Raw genomic sequence first — 13975 nt, 5'->3', positions numbered from 1 at the left:
GGGGCATCATTAGTAGCCTGCTCATTAGCAAAATCAAAGTTATGAACATTAATTTCACTCTCTTTACTATTGTCAGCCATTCTAACAACTTTTAGGTGTACTTTGGCACTTCAAGCCCTAGTTTCTACTCCTCTTTACCCCTTTAGAAAAAGCACTCAAGCTCCTGTACCCGTGGCTCGAATACCATTAATTGCAAGGAATAAAAGAGAGGTTCGTTCAACACCAAAACAACACCGGCTCCTGTCAAGCTTCTAATAGCTCAATAGTGGTTAAGCCGTAGGCAAGCCCCGTAGGACTCCACTATTAAGACCATAGCTCTTGACGGTGATGCCCCGTTAACTGCACAAAGGCAGGCGCATTGCAAGGCTGAAAAATCCATATTCTACTTACTCACATGCAATAAATAATACCAACCATTCATAGCTAGCTTGAGGACCTCCCTTCTTGAGCAAGAAAAGAGAAACCTTGTGCTCTGATACCAATGTAACATTTAATGGTCTAGTAACTTGTGTGTAGTGGAATAGCATGAACATAGTGAGCATTTCATTAGAATAGATTCCTAATGAGAATAACAAGAGTGCTTGGGTGGAAAGAGCAACAAAAAGTATAACACCTAGTTAGATAGCATGAACAATACTTCAAAAGAGAGAGAAATTAAGCAATTGACAACAGTTGAGGACCGGATTTGCATGGAGCCGGTCCCCCCTCCAAAAGGCTTTGTATTATGGTTTCTCCCATCAAGAGAGACATTTTACAATACAATTCTTTGTGTTCCTTCAATACTAGCTAGTGCTATGATGATGGAAACTTCAGGCACTAAGCACAACACTTCTTAAACACAACATCAATTCCCTCACGGTCTCAGACCCAAGACCTCACAGACCTTCGAAGATGGCGAGAGCTAGCGGGGTATGACAGTAGATTGAGAGGAAGATAGAGTATTCTTACGCGATGTACATCTCCTCACATAATCACTCATATTAGCATATCCTAGCTTAGTAATTAGCATGGTAGAGGAGATGAGCATGCATTGAATCTTGGCTCTTGGTTGGATTTGCATCACAATTAGACCTCCCCAGGCCTAGCCAATGGAAATTAAGCAGCATAAATGATAGTCTTCTGACATGTGTCCCCCTTTCCCCTTTTGTGAGAGCTTCAGGTAATTATTTAATTCAACTAAACTCTCATTGGACCCCTTTTCCTCTTGGACAATAGGAATCAGGCAAGCCATTGGGCTGCTAAATTCTCATTGGACCCCTTGGGAGACTGTCCAATGTCTTCTAGAGAGATTAATTATTAATGGTTCTTTTATTAACTGTTTTTAAATTAATTAAACTAGATTTACTCTAGCCTAATTCTCATTGGTCTACCTCCAAGGCCATCCAATAGGAATTGAGTACGCCTTCTGGGCTAGGGAGCTGACATGTGTCCCTCATTCCCTTTGTGTACACGGAGCTTGTGTGTGTGTGAGTTTCTCTCTCATCTCCTACTTCTAGGGCTCGCCTCCTCCTATATAGGGATGGTTGAAGACTTTTGGGACACACACAAAGCATCCAATTTCCCTAGGCTTTTGACCTTTGAACGAATTTTGGAACCTTAGCATTTTGGAAGTCTTAATGGGCTGAACCCTAAGGTCTTTGGAGCCCATTGTTGCACATAGCTCTTTTGCAGATGTCTGTCCCTTTGGATTCCTATTTTTCCTCCTTTGGATCCCTACTATGGCCGATCTGCTAACTTAACCAATATTCTAGCTTTTTCTCCCCTGGCACTTCCCCACATTAAATGATCAGTTTAACATGAAAAAATCATTTAGGATAATTAGATATTGATTATTATGACACTTGCTTTGTGTCGATGACGAGAACTATCTTGCTAGAGTGTTTGAGGACTCTAATGCAATGGCCACAAATGCGTTTGCATTGCATTGGCTGTTGTGTTGATTTGCAGATACTCACAAAAGTTCCAATATGGCCTATTTTGGAGGGTGTTCCCATCAGGTTATGCCATCTCTCTCTCTCTCTCTCTCTCTCTCTCTCTCTCTCTCTCTCTCACACACACACACACACACACACACCACACACACACACACTCACACACACTCACACACACACACACTACTCCCAACATTGATACCCTATCACACCGCCACTACTCTACCTTGTTTGAAGGATTTCATATCCACTTGAGTTCAAAGGAGGAGCTAGGTCCTATTGATTTCAACCATCTCTGGTAGATAATCACGAAGACCATAGAGAGGCTTCATTGCAGCTTTTTTCATGGTGCCAGATTTGCAAAAGGCAGATTACATGGCTTCAAATTACAACATACAATGAAATCGACCAAAAATAAGCAAAAGAGGTTGGATGTCTTGGTCAGAGATGGCATTAGGAACCGCCTCATCACAAGCTTGTTGCACATCATCTTCACCAACACATTTCTCAATTTGTTCATAAGGTCCTTGGTGACTACATACTTAATGTGCTTTCCTCCAGTGATTGTAAGATAGAAATCACATCATGGGTATTGAGACAACTAGTGAGCAGGTTGACTCGATCATCTTGGCTTGTTCCACCGCATGCCTCCTAGATGAAGTTTCTAGCAACCAACAAGATAAATGTTTGAAAATAGTGTGAAGTAAGAATATATTATGCAAGTAAAGATCAAATCACCTTCTGGTTGTCACTCGTCGTTTGCGTGCTCCACCCGAATGTGCAAGGGTTTTAATGGATGAATACGTGCATTTGCGCTCCCTTGCACCAAGGGGAGTTTCTTTCAAATACGTAATGGTGTTGGCAAGCTTCATAACGTAGGTATCTTTTTCTTGCATTTTTTGTTGAAGAGTTTCAACCTCCCTCTCCAAAGAGCAATACTATCTTGTAATGCCGCCGTCTTGAGCTTAAGAGCTGCATCCACATATGCAAAGAAGCACCTGCACCGATACACGCTTGCAATAGCTTAACAACCCTGCTTTTCCCCTCCCAAGATATTGAAGAAATGTCAAAAGGCTATTAAAGGATGGATGGAAGTGGCTTATAGGATCGTAAGGGTAAAAATGGCCATCCACCCAAATGTCAGCATTCGTCTCACCGATAGCGCGACATTCCTGTGATGACCTTTGATCACCCTCACATGCGGCCTTTGTTGCAAACACCGTGGGCAAGCAAATATGTATGCTTTTGGTGTGCAGAGTAGTGGTGGTGGAAGCAAACGATTTGTGATGTCCGTAAGCACCATCGCAGCTGTTGCGTGAGGAAGCAAAGGATAAAAAGATAGAGGGGGAGGGAGATGGAGGAAGATACGAGGAGAGAAGGGGGGATGGGGGGGAGAGAGAGATTGGGGAGGAGGAGGAGGAAGGTAGGGGCGGGGAGGGAGAGGAGAGGGAGGGAGGAGAGAGGAGGAGGGAGAAGGCCCAAGATCTTATGGAACCACATGTTCCAGATGCTCCCAAAGTGGAGGTGCTAATCCATGAAAAAATCTAGGAATTGGAAAGTCATGGTATTGTAAACAAAGACTAGGAAGAGCCGAAATTTGAGGCACCTTTAGATACAAGGGAAGTACCCAATACCACAGATGGGGTGGAGTCACAAGCAGTGATGCCTATTCCGGAGGTAGAAGAACCGTGGCCACAATCCTTGTGGCAATCGATTAGAAACCGAAAAGATGGTAGTACTACTTTACAGTCAGCACATATCCCTGAGATAAACATGGATCATGAATTTTTCCCAGGAGATATACGATATCTATACGGGGATGATGGGTCTGTTGCATCTGAAGAGAGTAAACCACGCTCTCTAAAGACTTTGCCATCTTTCATAGGAGAACACGAGATAAAATCCAAGGTTAAAATGGTACCTTCTCAGTGGAAAGACACACCAAAAATGATTGATACCAAGAGCTTACATGAATTGATGTCTTCTCCTATAAAATACACACTTTATCTCTCAGAGCTACTGAAAATTAGACCGCATCTATGGGGCCAAATGAGCAAACACCTGGAAAACATGGGGTTGAAAATCCCTTCTCATGACCAACTTGCGGACAAAAACATGGATGACACCTCACCGAAGAAGCGACAGACAAAGCCAGTACCGGTAAATAAGGTGGGTGACTACTGTGAAGGAGACAAAGGAAACACCACCTTACCAATTGAGTACAAAGGAGTAAATATGGTTGCTATATTAGATAGTGGGGCAGGAATTGCCATTGCAACCAAAGAGATATGGAAAAAATGGGGAAAGCCTGCTCGTAGGAAAACGCAAATGAAATTGCAATTAGCGGATGGATACATGGAGAAACCGAGTGGAATATTAGAGCAAATCATTGTATCCTCGTGTGGCATTGAGTATGAGCATAACTTTGCCATAATGGATTTTGACAAGAGCAGCAACTTTGATATCATATTGGGCAGACCATTCATGCATCAGCTCAAAATGGTACAAGACTGGGGCTATGACTATATCTACTTAAGACACAAGGAAATTACTACAAAAATCAGTGTCAAAGATCATAGTTATAGAGATGTAGTGAGAACCGCGGGGGAAGACTTAAACTCCATAACTGATTTGGAAAGCAAAGCGCATATTTGGATGTATGGAGCTCTTGAGAGTGGAAGTCTTAGAAACAAAGATTGCATCCTAGACCGTTCAGTAGAAGATGAGGCATATGTACCAGAACCTTTTCCAGAGGAGTTATTTGATCCCTTTGGATGGGATTAAATATTGGCAACTCTTGATGTCTGCGTGAATGAGGTGACCCTTACTAAATTTTGCGATGAAGATGGGTATGATGTAACTCCCTTGTTTACGATAAAGGTGTTGAAGGAAGCTAATGAAGTTTGTGAGTGTGAAAGCAGAAAAGTTGAGACAGATAGCTACATCATGGAGCATGATGCCAAAGTGCACATGAAGGAAGCAGAGCAACAACGAGAATATGTCATCATTGACATACCTGAAGAATCGACAAAAGCTGTTTCAAAGAAGCCGACTCGAGAAAAAGTGAAAATGAAAGCAGATGAAGGAAAAAAATTTCCAAGTTCAACATCAAAAGTTCAGCAAATGGAAGATCAAAACAAGAACAGGGACAAAGAAGAAGATGGACTATCTCCTACGATGATCAAATTCAGCATATGCGGAGAAACAGGACTCAAAATCACATGTTCATCCGTGATAGATTCAGAAGCGACAAAGAATCTAATGACTTATGGAACATGGATCATGATGGGAAAGCCGCCAATCACTGAGCTAGAGGAGATCGTGTACACAAGCTCAAAAATGCCGATTCCTAGCTTTGGCATGATAGAAGCCGTACTCAAGTTGAGTATCGGGGAGTATAAAGATACTTTCCACATAATCGACTCCCATCATATCAAAGAGAGTCTAGTCTTGACAGAAAACTGGAGGAACATCTTCTTTCGACAACAATCAAAAGCCGCAACAACAACACCATCAAAAGCCCCAAAAGCACCTCAATCCAATGCAAAAAAGGAGAAACCAACCATCACGGAAAAAGGTAAAGCAAAGGTAAAAACTGAAGTATATCAACCTCGCCAGACAACTTTACCTTCAACGAGCTTCCATCAAATTTCCCGCGAAGCCTCTACGTCAAGAGCCATATCACCAACAATGCAATGGAAACCAAAGCAAAAAGTCTATCACCCAAAGTTTCCATCACAAAAAAGCATCCAAAAGAAGCCAAAGAATGTCACCCAGGTGTTGGTATCCAAAGAGCACATCAAAGTCAAAGACCCAGTTTGGATACATGAAGCACAAGTTCAGCCTCAACAACAAAAGGTGACAGGGTGGGTAGCATCAAACGAGTCACAAAGCAGTGGGAACATACAACAAGCAAGTCAAGAGGAGCCAAAGTATGCCAACCTACTGAAAAAAATGGTGGCATCCAAAGACCAAAACAAGGGAAGAGGCCTAAATTTCCAAAACGTATGGAATTGGGTTTCTGGCCTTGAACAGGTAAGTCCAAGTCGCCATTAAAAATACATGGCATAAAAGTCAAGAGAGTCGGGCAGCTAAGCCACTAAATGAGCTAGGCATTAGTCCCAAACCTTCATGTAATATTCTCTGTGGTCTAAGCGTCTTAGCTATTCTAGGTACTCCTCAATATGGAAGAGTTGAGCATAATTATGTTGTGTCGCTCATGCTGGTATAGGTGAGCATAAGAGTCGAAGTCATTGTAGTATAGTGGTAAGTGAAGGAGGAAGTCCAAAAGACACTCACGCACTCAACACAGTCAGAAATGAGTGGAGAAGCTTCTACATCGAATACCCTTCTTGGAAACATGGAAGCTATTGAGACGTCCTTTGATGTCACATGTGCTACATTTTTTCCTTGAAGCACCCATCAAATCCATCTCTTACACTGCATGCTTTTGTTTGAAAATGTCTCATAAGCATATAGAGTGTCCCATAATATGCACTTGCATTAGGCACTCTTCCTTTGTTTCTCCCAAGCACTCACCTTGCATGACAGGTACTTCAAGTCCAAATGCTCAACTCCAATAAGAGCGTATAGCAAAGGCACTTTTTTGCCACCGGGGTTTTTTTCCTTCGGTCATCTAGGTTTTAAGACCCTAATCTAGACCTCATCATCAACTTCTTGTATATATTCCTTCTACATCAACAATAAGGAAATGGATACCCACATCAATCAACGACTTGGAGCAAAAATTGCAGGTCTCCATATGCTTATCAAGAGCATCTTTTATCTTCAAGGGTGAAAAAAAAGCTCCATCAACAATGGCAAGTCAAAGAATGGCCTACAACGACAAGCAATGACAAATTCCGTGAGAGAGTCATCAACAACAATCAAAAGTAGCTCACACAGTGCAACACCGGCTACCTATTATGGAGAACTCAAATTGCAACGGACCTTGAACGCAAATCGATCGTAAAGTCCACACAACAAAGAGGATCAATTCTACAAGCTCAGACAAATCAGCATCCATCCTTACTGCGGCTAAGACTGGCAACAAAGAGGTGAATGCACATCAAGAATAAAAGTTGCCTCGAAAATCAAAGATCAAAGATCAAATCACGTATCAATAACATGACATATATGAATCACTCAAGGAAGGGGGGGGCGTCATCAACGACAAAGCACTTCCCAAGTTGAAGTCCACCCTTGAAGACAAAGCTGAAGACAACCCTATGACAAGACTACACAAGGTCGTGTCAAGGGACGACACGAATGAGGAAGGGGGGAATGTTTGAGGATAGATCAAACGGGCGTTCAATTGGTCAGACACGTAGCCGGACACCACATTTGTAGTTTATTATTTTCCTGTGCTAGTGTCGTAATACTCTGTGTAAATCCTGATTCCAAAGTAGTGAATCAATCCCCTGAGTTGTAATGCTGTAATGATATTTGTAAAGGTCCATGTGAGCCGGCCACTGGCCATTTAGAATGCCCTAGGTATAAAGGTCAATAAACTTAATGTGAAGGGAGGCTTATCTTTAGAAGAGGAAGGGAGAGGGAGCTCAAAAAACGTACGCTCCAGCTACGAGCTGCTCCAAACTTGTAATCATCGCAGCTAATGATTTGGTAATCCGTTTTCGATTCAGAAACTTGCATTGTGTTCCTCTCTCTTTGCTCTTTAATTCAAGTGTAAGCATTGTCAGTTTTGTTGTGCTTCACGACTACGCGTTTGTGAGCTATAATTGTAGATTTGAGTGCTTAAATTGCTGTTTTTAATCCTTTTGACCATAGGAGAGCGTTCTTAGACCATAGGACGATATTTTTGGCATGTTCTATTGCAGTTTTCATGACCTTTTTCATGATGGATCGCGATTTTGGTACCTTGTCAGATTGCAACCAGACTTGCTAGGATAGTGCCCCTACGTGTCGTAGACCTCCTCCTAATGTTTCGTTGCATTTCGAGTCCGTTCGAGTGCCGAAATGGCGTGATGACCTAGAGCTGTGAGAAAGGACATATGCAGATTCCCCTGATCATTGAGTGTTGGTTTGCTTGTAGAATTGTTGTGTTTGCTTGTTAAGGTTCACTTCGTGAGATTGACGATCTCATGGAGTCTCCCTGAGAATTGACATTATGTTAGTGCCAGAAAACTATGCTGCAGACGTCCGTCGCGGTGACCCGCTAACACAACCCTTCACAAAAACGACCATACATTGAGCTCTCTGATTTTGTATCTTGTCAGATCATAGTGCACTCTTTAAATTTAATTGTAGGAATGTGGTTTGTACTATAGCAAGCATCAAGAAGAAGAAGCAATCAGAAAAACATTAAGTGCGGGAGAATGGTTTTTGATTGATAAGCATGGCATGGTGTCATTTCAAAACTTTAATGTACCGAGAATGTACCATAATAGGGTTAGAGATTATTAAGAAAGTATAATGGTAGCAATTTTTCTTCTCTTCATCATGGCTCTTACCCGAGAAGTACAAGATGGAAGGAAAATTTCTTTCTTAAAGCATCGTAGGAACAACTCTAAGAGAACTCAAAGATCTATAGCACGAGTCTTGAACTCAAGGGAACAACGGTAAGAGCATTGGAGGTTAACCACTCATGAGCCAAAGTATATAGTGAACACAGGACCCCAATAAAGACTAATGCAAGACCCATCAGGATGTAATGAAACTGAATGAACCCCAATTATGCGATCAAAGTGAAAGAAGAAATTGAGAATATGGTGAAAACACCCAAAACAATTCTCATGAACTTTTAAAGATAATCCTTAAAGATTTGCATCATTGCTATATATATATATTTTCTACCTGGATAAGGCTAATGAATACCTCTATTTTATAAACTGTGTGTGTGTATGTGGCTCGGATAGCTTCCGTTTGGAGGACGGGTCACACACTTGGACTTTTTACATGAACATCTCTACACATAAATCGGCTCTGAAGTTGATATACATGAGGCATGCAAACCTTTAAAAAGATTCAATTTTCCATTGTCGATATGCCATAACACATCAATCCTATATTTTCAACATGTTGTCAAGCTTAGAGTTAGGTTCAGACCCACTATGCATCAATTCTTTAGTGGTATTTGAGACCATTTTAGAGAAAGCAAGTGAGCATTTGCTCCCCTTTTTTCCCTTAGTTTTAGGTATACTAAAAATACAAAGGAAATGTTGTGGATTAATTTATTGCCTTTAAATTGATATGATAGCCTTCCTCAGCCTTTTTAATAAGGAGACGCTCCTTGTTAACATAGGAAGTTTTTGTTCAAAAGTGCTAATGTTGTCTAGCAGGAAGAGAAATTGATACTAATACTAGTTTTCAAAATTGTGGGACACATTATTACCAAGAATACTACTAATACTTTTAGCCATAGAAAGACCCAGCTCTTAATTTGGTTTCATAACAAAGACGAAGATCACATAAAACATTGGGCAAGAAGACATGCATTTGGCTCAATTGTGTGCTCCAAACAGTTAGTGAGGAGACATGTGTTCCCATTTCAAAGATGGAAACAATAAGGTACATCTGCAATCATTATAATTAATTGTTGCTTTTTGCATCACATGGATCCAAAGACTGCCTTCTCGCATAAGGTTTTGCACTTTTTTCAAACTAAATTTAAGCTATGTTTGTGGGTTGTTTGTGATTTGTGGACATGTTGTCAAAGTATAGTAGGAAGCTGTGGTTATAAAACTATTTCAATGCCTGGAAATTAAATTAGCAAGGCTGGTGCGTATGTAGATTATGTGTTTAAGAAAGCCACCATGTTTATCCAATGGGGCTAGCTTAGTTGGAAGAGGGTTGGACTTGCATCACCAACGGGTTCGATCCCCACTAAGTGCCCTTGGCAGTATCTTAAGGAAAAGGATGGCCCTAGGTGCCCAGCCTAATGCACGGCGTTGGTGGAATAAAAAAATCTGACTTGTCAGCACTTAAAACAAAAAAAAAGGAAACCCACCACGTAAAGGAACAAGATAGTGGGAGCATTGCAACAAGGGTTGTCATCATACTATCGTGTAATAAAGTTTGGTATGGTTTCTTTATTGTGTACTACCATTCACGTCGTATGATTTAGATTTGTAGGATGTGTCTTTCAAATAACTCCCAAGAACCATGTTGACCACATAGTCACAAGGAATGGCCATTTTTAGGTCTACGTTCCCTGTTCCAATCTCCCATTCCGAATCCCTGTTTCGTGTTTCAGACATGAGTATCCATAAAAGGGGATGATATTTCATGCATGTTGCCATTCCGATTTCCCATTCCGGGTAGCTATGCCATGTCATACTGTTGCGTATGTTGTGTCGTATGGTCATACGGTACAATTGTAGAGATATGGAAAAATCCATGATTGTTACGATCAACATACCACAATTGGAATGATGCTGTTGAGTTGCACTATGAAGAAAAAACAAAACTCTACTCTGTATTCTGCAATGTTGGAAAGCCTTCATGTAGAAAACTCTAGTTTGTATTTGAAGGTTTATGCAGTTTTGATTTTTGGTCTTGGTAGGTTACCTCTTGATCCCAAAATTAGAGGTAAACTTCATTATGTGCATGTTTTATGCAATGTATATGTAGTATTGGAGCTATAGGGATACATAGATGCTAATTTGGATGGTGATAATACGGACAAGAAGTCTATGAGGTGATTCCTTATCATCATTGGGAGTGCATAGTCGTTTGGATGGGTAGAGAGGCAGAGTAGTGAGGAATTGTTGTGATGGCATGTCCGGTAGCTTGCCTTCACAAGCTTCTAGTAACTGGAACTTGGATGCTTCCATAGTCGCATCAACTTGCAGCAAGAGAGATGAAAACGCAAAATCAAGGAGCTGTCCATGCAGACAAGGGAGGAGTATCGGAATTCTGGTGAGACATCAACAGATGTGCATCCTCATAACGCTCTCCGGCAATAGCGCCCTCGTGAAACAAAGCCACAATCTCCTCCACCTCTGCTTTGCTCAACTTCACATCAAGGGCACCCACATTTTCCTCGAAATTCTTGACGCGAGTTGTGCCGGGAATGGGTACGACGTCATCCCCTTGGTGCTGAACCCAAGCAAGTGCGACCTGTCCTGGCGTGCACCCTTTTCTTGCAGCCAACTCTTGTAATGCTTCAAACAAGATCTGATTTTTTTCAAGATTTACTCCCTGCATCCTTGGCTGCGCAATCTACACTTTCAAGTACCATGCAAACAGGCCAATGAATAAAAGGAAGTGAGTTTTAACGTATAGATTGCACACAGACTATTCAGCATATAAATGATTCTGCAAGCTTATCGAACAGCACAACATACCTTGCGGAAATCTGTTTCTGTTGCGTTTTCTAGGATTTTTGCACCAGCTGAAAAGAACCCTCGACCAAGCGGGCTATACACAACTATTCCAATCCCGAGTTCCCTGCAATTAATGTGAGAAAAGGAGCCAGTGTGAAGTGACAGTTTTATTCTTTCTGTCAACCACGGTCAACACAGCATGCATCACACACATACAAGCGTGAAGAGTAGATGAAAAGAAACAAGGATCACCTGCAGGTGGGTATGATGTCTTTCTCCACATCACGCGACCACAAAGACCACTCCAGTTGGACGGCACTAATGGGGTGAATTGCATGAGCCCGCCGTATGGTTGATGCTGAAGCCTCGGATAGCCCCAGATACTTCACCTTTCCTTCCTCCACTAGCTTCTTCATTTCCCCCACCTGTGGAGCAGAGCACATAAAAACTCATGCCGAACAACAAGTGCCTGAAAAATACGTGTATTGCTGCATTTTACATGCTGGTGTGATTTCAATGTTCGCATCTGTTTGAAGTTATATGTTCCATGATTAAAACATGGCAGCTTAGCTTCTATGGAGGTAACCTCACCGTAACTTCAATCGGAACGTTGGTGTCAATACGATGTTGGTAGTACAAGTCAATGTAATCCACATTAAGCCTCCTAAGGCTAGCTTCGCAAGCTGCACGCACGTATGCAGGATCTCCATTGATGCCAAATGTGCCAGTATCTGTATCAATCGTGGCGCCAAACTTTGTGGCAAGCTGGACTTTATGTCTTATGCCCTTGAGAGCCTGTATACATACATTAAGAACCAAATGATCGATTACATGCGCACACAGACAAATGTTTGTAGGTTTCAACTACATTGGAAGTGGGTAACTATTGACAAGCTAGTGAGCGCGCATCAACAAATGCATACAAACACTGGCTCAATCAGAATACAACATGCCACCTTAAATCATGAGAAAACAATACAGAATGAATACCTTGCCCAGGAGGAGCTCGTTGGTGAAGGGGCCATAGACATCAGAGGTGTCGAGGAAGGTGATGCCGGAGTGGACGGCGTGGTGAATGAGCGCGATCATGTCGGCGTCAGGCTTGGGGAGACCATAAAAGAAGGACGACATGCCCATACATCCCAGGCCCTGAGCGGAAACGTGGAGGCCCTGCGACCCCAAAGGAACCGACTTAACAGCAGGTGGAGCCATGTAAAATGCAGCAGGTGAAGAAATTCTTAGATAGCAGGCTGGCCGTGTGTAGTGATGAGAGGAGAGCTTTTACAGCACAGGCACGCTTCGACAGGCTTTATAAAGGACGGGGGCAAGGGGTAGAGTCGTGTCGTGTCGTGGGCCGTGACATCACATGAGCTCCTCTCCAAAAAATTCAAGCAGGACTCCGTTACGTATATCATATGTTGCCACGATTTCAAATAGCTCGTTAAAGATTGGAATCTTGGGAGATGCTTTCATTTTCTTCACTTTAGCAGGGAAGGAGGTTGCGACTCGCAGGCAGGACAGCGAAGAACGTGGCTTGTAGCAAGCAGACAGAGTAGGAGAATGTGATGCGCGAGTGGAAGAGCTATGTGTGCTGGACAACGACGACTGGGCTAGGGAGGACACGGGGGCGGGCAGAGGACTGGGGGCTTGCTTGTTTTATAACAAAGGGGCAAGCAATGTCACAAGCACTTGGTGCTGGTGGGATGGTTCAACACAAAGGATGCTTCCTGATTGCGGTGTGTCGGGTTCAATTCTCGCTGACAAGTGTTTCTTTTGGCCCTTGGACTCGGCAACCCACAGAGCTTGAGATGGAATATAGTGAGATTCCAATTGATAAATTGGGAGATGAACCAGTATGTGGCACCCATTATGAAAAATAAAATAAGCCAGAATCCTCTATGATACTGACGGGCGTGAGTACATCCAGGAGCGAGCAACATTAAGGCCGCTCGAGCGATAGAGATGCGAGCAGCGTAGAGTTGCCGACGAGCGAGCACATGGAGCTTGTGAGAGCACGCACAAAATCCAGGTGTAGCAAGGAGGAGCAGGGGGAAGCCCTGCTCTGTGGCAGTCATCTGCCCTGCTCCGTGCGAGCAGGTAGTGGATGTTCATCTTTTCATTATTGAACGAATTTCCATCATCGTCAGCCTTGCAGGGATGCTCGATTGGTTACGTAAGCATTTGTAATCTTGCAGTCCTTCTGGTTCCGGGTTCGAATCCTCGACTCTCCCTTTTAAAAGGTAGGAATCCTAAGGTAGTAATTCGTAATCTTGCAGTCCTTATGGTTCCGGGTTCGAAATATCCTCGACTCTTCCTTTTAAGAGGTAGGAATCCTAAGGTAGGCTTTGAGAGGCAAGTAGGAGGAATCTCGTAAGCAAATGAATAAAATAGAGCGCGAACCACTATGAGGCCTTATCCCACTCCTTTTGTAGCTTGGAGGTGAGCCAGTATGACTTAGTGAGAGCTGTTTAAGAATTCTAAGCTTGGTTGATGATAAGTTTAGAATCGATGGATATATAAACCACCATGGAATTTGGCACGAGGGAATAAGGAGAAGAAGTAGAAGTAGCCGGAGTTTTACGAAGAACGAGAAGTAGAAGGAGAAGGTAAACAATCCCAAGAGACTCGGGGATTTTTCCTATGAATTGAGCTGAAGATTCAAGTATAGAGAAAGAATCGGGTTAATTGAACCAATGTGCGTGGGATACAACCCCAAGAGATTCCAAAGTCTAAATTTTCGATGCCCGATGAAGCCCGTAG

General features: G+C 42.5%; 1 protein-coding gene across 1 annotated transcript; it reads right to left on the bottom strand.

Moving 5' to 3' along the window:
* Positions 1–10397: 10397 nt before the first annotated feature.
* On the bottom strand, positions 10398–12498 carry LOC147422234 (putative aldo-keto reductase 2). Its single transcript, XM_086502567.1, has 5 exons — positions 12206–12498; positions 11807–12010; positions 11468–11640; positions 11237–11339; positions 10398–11111 (listed from the first exon to the last, which is right to left on the bottom strand). The coding sequence occupies exons 1-5, from the start codon at positions 12425–12427 to the stop codon at positions 10764–10766; spliced, it is 1050 nt and encodes a 349-aa protein (XP_086358693.1). The 5' UTR covers positions 12428–12498; the 3' UTR covers positions 10398–10763.
* Positions 12499–13975: the final 1477 nt, after the last annotated feature.

Source organism: Adiantum capillus-veneris, chromosome 27, assembly GCF_014529385.1.
Source record: "Adiantum capillus-veneris isolate H3 chromosome 27, ASM1452938v2, whole genome shotgun sequence".
Taxonomy (NCBI): Eukaryota; Viridiplantae; Streptophyta; class Polypodiopsida; order Polypodiales; family Pteridaceae; genus Adiantum; species Adiantum capillus-veneris.
The sequence above is the reverse complement of the archived record's forward strand: the minus strand, read 5'-3'. Positions and strand labels throughout refer to the sequence as shown.